Source organism: Protopterus annectens, chromosome 6.part0, assembly GCF_019279795.1.
Source record: "Protopterus annectens isolate FY-2018-M chromosome 6.part0, PAN1.0, whole genome shotgun sequence".
Taxonomy (NCBI): domain Eukaryota; kingdom Metazoa; phylum Chordata; order Ceratodontiformes; family Protopteridae; genus Protopterus; species Protopterus annectens.
The window spans coordinates 404531335-404540377 of record NC_056737.1 but is presented as its reverse complement, the minus strand read 5'-3'; the positions used below and the strand labels follow the sequence as shown (position 1 = coordinate 404540377).

At 42.1% G+C, this 9043-nt stretch overlaps 1 protein-coding gene across 1 annotated transcript in view; it reads right to left on the bottom strand.

Annotated features, from left to right (window-relative positions):
- Window positions 1–6348: 6348 nt before the first annotated feature.
- Window positions 6349–9043, bottom strand: part of BUB1B (BUB1 mitotic checkpoint serine/threonine kinase B) — a 1687592-nt gene continuing 1684897 nt past the window's right edge. The window contains exon 23 of the mRNA XM_044074144.1: window positions 6349–8314. Coding sequence (XP_043930079.1) covers window positions 8149–8314 — 166 coding nt within the window. The 3' untranslated portion in view covers window positions 6349–8148. The remainder of the gene's footprint in view (window positions 8315–9043) is intronic.

Below are 9043 nucleotides of genomic sequence, written 5' to 3'. Positions count from 1 at the left end.
TTTCTGTACACTTTCCTTGTACTAGGTCTTCTAGCTTCCATAATCACATTTAAAACTTGTTGAGGAAGGTGAGACCTGCTGTGTTTCAACACAGAATATGCCAGGCTGTTAGATGAAGAGAGTGAAGCTTGACATTGAGCAGATGACCGTCCTTCTGAGATAACAGATGAGGAATCAGAGGTAAAGGCCATGGAGGCTTCTTTACCAGACTCCGTAGTAGTGGGTACCAGTGTTGCCGAGGCCAATCTGGAGCTATCAAAATCATCCTTGGCCTGTCTTGTCTGACCTTTAATAGTACCTTTGGAAGAAGAGGCAGAGGTGGAAAGGCATACACATGAAGGTTTTTCCAACTGAAAGACAGAGCATCCACTTTCCAAGCTGTGTGATGAAACCCCTTTGTGCAATACTTTGGCAGCTGGTGGTTTAGTGGAGAAGCGAACAGATCTATGTCTGGAGTTCCCCATGACACTGTCAATTTCTGAAATACATGAAGATCCAGTTTCCACTGTGGGGATCCATGATTTGTCTGCTTAACACATCTGCTAAGGAGTTCTGTGCTCCTGGCAGAAACCTTGCCTGAAGAGTTAGTTGCAAGCTTAGCGCAGTCTCCCATAAAATTATTGCTTGCCTGCATAGAGGATAAGAATGTGTTCCCCTTGCTTGTTGATGTACCACATGACAGTTGTGTTGTCTGTTAGAATCAACACCTGCCCTGGAAGAAGTAACTCCTTGAAAGCCATTAATGCAAACTGGACTGCTAACATCTCCTTCATGTTGATATGTAGATGCTGTAGTCTGGCAGGCCACTTGTCTTGTATCCACTTTCCATTTAGATGAGCTCCCAAGCAATGTCCGAGGCATCTGTCGTTAAAATCTGACTCGCCTCTGGCGGGTCACAGAGAGTCCCTTGTTTAGGTGACATTCCTGAGCCCACCACAAAAATTCTTTTGAAGGCAAGGTATTATTTGAATGACAGTGTCCAAATCCTGGCAGTGCTGTGTCCATACATTTTGAGATACCATTGTAGCTTCCTCATATGCAGTTTGGCATTGGGAAGCACCAGAATACAAGATGCCATGAACCCTAATGCTTGAAGGACTGTCCTTGCAGTCAGCACGGACTGATGAGATAGTTGATGGAAGTAAAGTGATAGACTCTTTTGTTTGTCCGGGGTTAAAAGGCCATCTGGGCTGCTGTATTCAGTCTCACACCCAGAAAGCACATGTCTTGAGAGGGTACTAGACTGGACTTTATTTCGTTCACAGAATACCCTAGGCATCTTAGCACTGCTATAACATATTCCAGATGCTGTAGAAGGTCTTCCTTTTCTTGAGCCAGAATCAGGCAGTCGCCCAAGTAAGGATAGATTTGAATTCCTTGTAGCCTGAAGTAAGCTATCACTGGAGCCAGAACCTTTGTGAATACTCTGGGCGCAGTAGATAAGCCAAAGGGCAATGCAGAGAACTGATAATGAGAATTTCCAGCTCGAAACCGCAGATACTTCCTGCAACTTAGCCTTATAGGCACATGAAGGTAAGCTTCCTTGAGATCTAAAGTTACCATCCAGTGATCTTTGCCCAGCAGAGGTAAAAGCTGTTGTAACGTCAACATCTTGAACTTGGGAATGTCCAGATAAGTGTTGAGGAGAGATAAATCCAAAATTGGTCTCCACGTGTTCCCCTTCTTTGGTACTAGGAACAGGCGAGAATAAAATCCTAGGCCCCTTTCTGATACAGGGACTGGCTGAATGGCCCCCATCAGGAGTAACTGAGAAATTTGCTTGTGAGCCTCTTTTCTTTGTGGAGGAGGAACGTCTGGCATGCCTTTGAAAGGGGGCATTGTATGGAAATAAAACCTGTAACCGTGGTGAATGATATCCAACACCCATCTGTCTTGAGTAATTAAATCCCAATTTTCTTTGAAAAGAGACAGTCTTCCTCCCAAAGGAGCTGCCAGACGAGAATCTACTGGCAGCTGAAAAGGCAGGTCATTGGGTTTGTTTACGAAAGGACTGACCCCTGCCCTCACCAGAAGTCTGAGCAGGTGAACTCCCTGTTCTAGGCCTAAAAGAACCTTGAGCCCTGCCCCTACCACGCCTAGACCTACCCCTAGACTGGGAATCATAAGCAGGATATGTCCACCCCTTAGCAGGCCAATTTCTACTAAACTTCGGTGGCTGCACCTGCAAAAAATATTTAACAGTTTGCATAGACTTAGCTTTGTCCTCCATTTTCTTTAAAACTGCTTCCACAGGCGAACCAAACAACACATCAGACTGTAAAGGAGCATCCAAAATCCTTGTCTTAACATGCTCAGCTAAATTCTGATCCCTCAACCAGGCATGCCTGCGAAGAACAGAACTAGTGGCAGCCACCCTCGAGGAGGCCTGTACAGCATCAAAACCACATTGCAAAGAATGCTTACCCACTTGTTCAGACACATGAACCAAATCCAGCAACTCTTTACACTCAATACCTTCCGCCAAAGCATCCACCTTAGATTTCAATTGTGAAAGGAGATAATTTTGATATTTTAGCATGTGAAACTGACAATTCAACGCTCTCATGGCTAGAGTGGAAGAAGTATACACTTTCTTTCCCCACCTATCCAAAGCCCTTGCCTCTTTATCAGTGGGAACAGGATTTTTAACCACAGAGGCCTTAACACCTTTAGGCCCCTGAGAAAACAGTTTCTGGGTCCGCCCTAGGACTCTTAAACAAATACTTATGAGCTTCGGGCACCCTATAATACCTATCAGGTTTAACAGGAGCAGGAGGCAAAGAGTCAGGGTTCAGGGAAGCCTCTGCAAAAACATCTTCCACCACATTCAACACAGGAGGTATAGCTAAGGGCCTATGCTGGGGTAAAAACAAGAATTCCCTAAGCCTTTTCCTGGAATCAGAGTAATCCTGGCCTTCCCATTTAAAGTGCTCCCTCATGGAATGCAGAGTCTCTGAAAATGAGAAATCCTCAGGAGGAGAAGCTGTAGGAGTGGAATCATCCACATCAGAATCCGAATAAAGAGGATACTCCTGCAAATCTTCCGCAGAAGACTCAGAAGCCTCTGAACACTGTTCAAAACTATCAAACTCCGGATCCACCCTAGGCCTCTTATCAGGAGGGGGCATAGAACCTCTAATCATAGTAATCAAATCTTCTGCCATTTTAAGCATAAGTTTCTTAGGTACAGAACCCGAAATGCTAGGAGAAGCCCCCACTGAAGCTGAACTAGGCCTACCTCTCAAAGAAGTTTTGGCAACAGAAGGAGAGGCTCTAACTACCTTGGGAAGAGAGGGAAGAACAGTTACCTGAGAAGCCCCCTCAGCCTGGCCTACCTCCTGAGAAGGCACATCCTGTAACAGTAAAGTTTCTGCCTGAGACTCCATGGAAACTCCTGGCAAAACCTCTGGCTCCACTGAGCCTTCTAAAGAACCGACGTCCGGGACTGCCGGTTTATCAACCCTAGGCTTCGCTGTTTTGTCCTTGCGCTTCTTGGACGAAGCGGGCGCCGGAGCATCCGACGGCATTTTATAATTGCAACGCTTCCCAAACACTAACCTGGCACAGTCTAACCTCCTCTTAATAGTGCGTTTGTTAAACCTAGCACAAGAGCGGCAACCAACAACGCCGTGCTCAGGCCCTAAACAAGGTATACACAAGGTATGGTAATCCCTATGAGGTATCTGTTTCCCACAAGAAATACAGTTATTCACTTTTTCTGACATCCGGTTAAATACTGAGGCAAGAAAAAACCAAAATGTTCCCCAACGGGGTACTTAGCCAACTCTGCTTCGGTCTGAAACTCCGGTTTCGGAAATATTTCAGAACGCCAACCTGCACTCGCAAAACTGCTTCTGCATCGGACCATGCGGCAAAAAAGACTGAGGATATGACATCGGTCATGCGCATTAGTACCCTGACGTACTGACGTCAGTCTAATGCGCCCTGACCGACGTCAGCCATATACTCTGGTATTCGGGCCGACTGGACAGCGGACTACACCCAATAGTAAGGACTGCAGCAATGGGGAACGAAGAACATCTGAAGCCTGAGCCTTCCGTGGCTTAGAAGGTTTCCCAGACCCTGCTTTAGAGGGAGAAGCTTCTGGCTTAAGTAAGCCACGGAGGATAAGTTTATTCCTCCTTTCCTGCAGGACTCTCTGGCTAAAGGAGTGACACAAAGCACAGGAGTCCTGCAGGTGCAAAGGCCCCAGGCAATAAACACAAGAAGTGTGACCGTCTGTCAGAGACATTTTCTGACAGCACGAGTCACACTTCTTGAAGCCTGAGACCTTGCCTTCCCTAGACATATCCTAGGTGGAAGAAACACACACAAACCCCAACAAACACACAAAATTAATCCCCTACACACAACACACAGGAAGGGATTAACAACTGGGGTTTTAGGCCTAACTAAAACTTTTACACTAAAGGTTTAAAAAGGTTATAAAAGTTTGAAAAACAAGGGAATAGGGTGGGCTGTAATTCACTACAGACTATACTATGACTAAAAGGGGAAAATAAAACCCTAACTAAGCTTCTCTTTCGTTGACAAGAAATTCACTTACCTCTGCTGGTAAAGGAGACCTCTTTCGCTAAGCGGCAAACGAGATCTGAGGTAGTTCCGCCTTGCATCATGGGATATAGGGTTGCCTCGAGCTGGTAAAAGGAGTTCCTAAGCTAAAGCAAGTGCCGAGTCGGAGCAGAGGATCGGCTCCGAACCCATCCAGCAAGAATGAAGGCGAGATTGACAACTTAACATTAAATATTTGTAAGACTGAGAACCTTATACAGTATATATGCCTTCTTAAGAGCACTGAAGGCTGTTTGTCATGCATGTTACAGGGTATATTAAAAACATGCACCAAAGCTGGTAGAACAGGAGGAATGTCACTAGGCTGAGGAAATTCCAGCTGTAATGAATCATAAAATTTGTTCAAACTGGAATGTCATTTTGTTCCCACTGAACATTCCGATTCCTTCTAAAGATGATTTCAGTAAATAAAAAAAAAATGTTATAGGGAAAAATCAGAGGAAATGCTTTCCTTAGAAACAGAATCTGTAGTCTGAAGAGAAATAACTACATTTGTTCCCTCCAGTTCCATTCCCTGCTCATCATACTGGGAATCTTCAGAAACAGAATTGTTTTTTTTTTTACTAGAACTAAGGTTAAAAAGTGTGAGCCCTAAGTTAAGCTTAATAAGTCTTTCCTATCTAGGGTAAGAGAGACAGGGGAAGATAAATGTTTAACTTTCTGCTTCTTTTACAGGAAATATCCAAAAAAAAAGCAGCTTAATTTGTTTCTGAGACATCATCCCCATGAAAAAGTCATCTTAGTGTGGCCAGGCAGAAAAGCATTCCTCACGCCTTCATCTGAGACTGGCAAGAGTCTCCTGCATAGCTGAAGAGGTTAAATCTAGCCCCCTGGTCCATCATGGCTGAAGGGACTATATTAGTGGAAACCAGGGAAACAGCTGAATAGTCCAATGAACCTGAAATGGTAACTGCATGGTCACCCCAGATACGGCAAGGAATCAGACTGCAGAACTTGCAAAAGATGTCTATTGATTTTCGTGTGTCCGGAGGAAGTGAGACCAGAGGAAATTAAACACTTTTTTTTTTTCATAAAAGTTTTTTTTCCCCCCACAGGGAAAAAAATATGGAAGGACCCCCCCCAAAGGTAACTAATCTGCCCAACAAAAGAAGAATCTAGCTGACCATCGATCCTAGACTCCTTTTCAACACTAGGAAAGCTCTGAAGGGAGCTGTACCCAGGCCTCTGATTTTCTCCCTTGCCTGCTCAAGCAATCAACCGTCCAGGAGCATGGAAGGTGCCTAATAATTTTGGAAGCTGGCCGACTGTTATATTCTGTCCAGGATATAACCCATATAAGTTTAGGATAATGCAGCAGTGATATAATGATCATCAGCTAGGCAGAGGGAAGGATGAATACTTTCATGACTCCAGCACATATCACAGAATGAATCAGAATGGGTATGTGGATATTCATAAGCATGACATCTTCCAAGTTTTGGATGAACTCTGGTAGAGGAGATAACAGATAACACTCAACCAAAAGACCCATAACAGGAAGGTTACTTGATGTTAAAGTCCCTTGTCATTTTTGTGTGATGTTGTGATGTATGGTACCAGTACTGCTTTCCTTGGTTGGGGTGGGGTGAGGAAAGCCTGCTTGCATACACATTCAATACTTATGTGCAAAGACCTGCTGACAATGCCTCAAAGAAAAGATGCCTTGAATTCTGGAACCTCTTTCCATTTACATGTATAAATTTTACACTGAAAATACAGACATGCAATGCAAGATAAAAAAGAAGCAAGTTTTTACCTAAAAAATTTATTTTAACAAGTAGTATTAAGTATAGAGGAAAATACTAAATATATAAATAACATAATAATCTGGAGACAACAGTATGATTTTTTCTTTTTTTTAAACCATACGTGCTGAAACTTAGCAAGTAATAGAAACTGCTCTACATTACCATCTCACACACACGTTTTTATTTTGCTTCCATCTCTGCAAACACTTGCTGAATGAAAGTCTTTTATAAACACAGTGTAGAACAGCCTCATGCAAGTGCAATTTACTTCACATAAACTGGTTCTAGCTTCTGTATACTCTTACATGGAAATCATTATGTTACGGTAAAAAGTGTGTTTGCCAGGCAACTGCTGTGATAGCCACTGAGACCAGATATTTTATGCATGCACAATTTTGCTAATGAAAAGGGAAAGGAACATTAAAGACAAAGGCAAACTGGCTGGTGTTATCAAGCATCCATTACACATACATGACAAGGCAAACATAAATATATACAAGAAAGAACACTGGTATATATACTGACAAAAAATGTATACAGGTCTATGCTATGTTATGGGGCTGCAGTTTCATTTAAAACAGGGAAGGAGAGAAATGGATGCCATGTGAATGAGTACTTAATTGAGCAGCATCATTGCCCATGTATGTCCTACAATGAAAAGATCCTCCTAGTTGACTGAATGGTGTCTATCTGTTCGCTACCTGAAATATTACTAACAGAAACGTTCAGACTACAGGAAAAACATGTGGGAAGAAAAGCATCAGGTGCAGGAAACAGAGATGGACTGCATGGAAGGCTATGCGTAACAAACCAGTTGGTGCTAATAAGGGAAATACAGGCAATGCAGTGGTATGGGTACAGTATCCAATTGTTATGAGTAGAGAATGTAAACTAGAGACACAAATCAATGAGCAGCAATACTAATGTTTAGCAAGAGCAAAACAAATGGAAATAGTCACAAAACAATTACGTCTCAACATTTCAGTACATCAACCACTATATTTCAGTTACTATATTATACTCAGAAAGGAGGATTTATTAACTCACTCATTATTTCAGAGAAAACATATCAGAAGTCATGAACCTTAGAGGGAAGTTATATCTTCTGTTTCTGCTCCCTCGGGCTACTTGGCCACCACCAGAGTACCCAGCCTAAGCCTGTCATACTCACGCATTTAGCTACTCAAGTACAGTCCCACTTATGGGTGGGTTTGGGCCAGGCACAGCAATAGCAAGGCTTTGCGGAACTAAGGCACGAGCAGCATGGCAGGACTCTATCTCTTGTTACGCTCCATCCAATCTCCTCTTAGACAGGTGCAGCATCTTCTCTCTGATCTCTTCCTAGAGACTAGTTAGTTGCTGACGCATTCCCATTACCCATGGAAAGTGGTCTCAGACACTTGATCCATTTTCTCCTTGGCCAGTGCTCTAAAGACTGGGATTACTTCTTGAAATCAAGCCACTGATGAGGCAAATGAACATTCTGTATCTTAGTGCAAAATAACTAGCAAGCATAATGGATATGATGTAGGATCTCCTTAAGCTGTATAACAAAGATGATACAGTAATAAAACATTCATGAATATATGACTACGACAAAACTAGGTTGTAGGAGATGGCCAGCAAAACTTCCTTGGGTAGTAGTCTGCTGTAAAACTGCAGTTACGGACTATCAAATGAATTTAGTTGTTGCTATACCTGGTGTTTGGTACAGTGTGTTTGACACAAGCAGTCTTGCAAGCCAGTTGCAGATAGATGATTTTACACCTCTTCAGTCTTTTTTTACTAAAGTACCTACTATTCCAAGTTAGCAGCTTAGAGACATGAACTGTTCAAAGAGAGTACACTCTACATCAACATAATCCAAAATGCTCATTTTCTGGACGAGATCATCCAGCAGAGAGACTGTTGACTCTATACCAGGATTCAGAAGGCTTTCAAAGAAACAGCCCCACAGATCTTCATCAAAATTCCTAAAAAAATTAAGCACAGTTATTTACAATTTTAAAACAAAAGTATGGTAAATGCACAATAGACATTAGAGCATAAACTAACAGTGATGACTCACAGAACATGCAGCAAAATTACTCCACCAAAACAGTTGCATCACTTATACTGATTTATAACTACTTTATTTATTTTACATTTGTTTACTGGGAAAGTCCGACTGGACACAAGTCCATTTTCAGCGGAGGCCCGGGGAGAAAAGCTCCAAGAAAAATACAAATAGTAGAATATAATACAGTACAAAACAGAAACAATATTATACAATGCTTTATAATATAGGAAAGAGCCTTAATAGCTTTTACATACATGAAAAACAATATTGCAAAGATTAACAAGGTATACAGTAAACCATGTAAAATGTTTTTTTTGTTCAGTAAGGTATATATCAGTGGGTTGGGCTAGCTTTCAGGAGAAAACTGTCCATACATAGCTGAAGTTCTGAAACAATTTCTTGGTGTGGATATGAACTACTGAATATGTAAGCCTATTATCTAAATTTCAATTGGTGCTTTCTGTGGGTTCCACACAGCCCTGTATTGGACTTGTCCCTGCACAACTTAATGATTAAATATTGATGAAACACTCAAAAAGGGAGAAGAGGACCCAAACTTTAGCTATTTTATTCACAATTTGCATACACTGTCTGAACAAGAAGTATAAAGAGGAAATAAAAGATAAAGACGACATATTTCTTT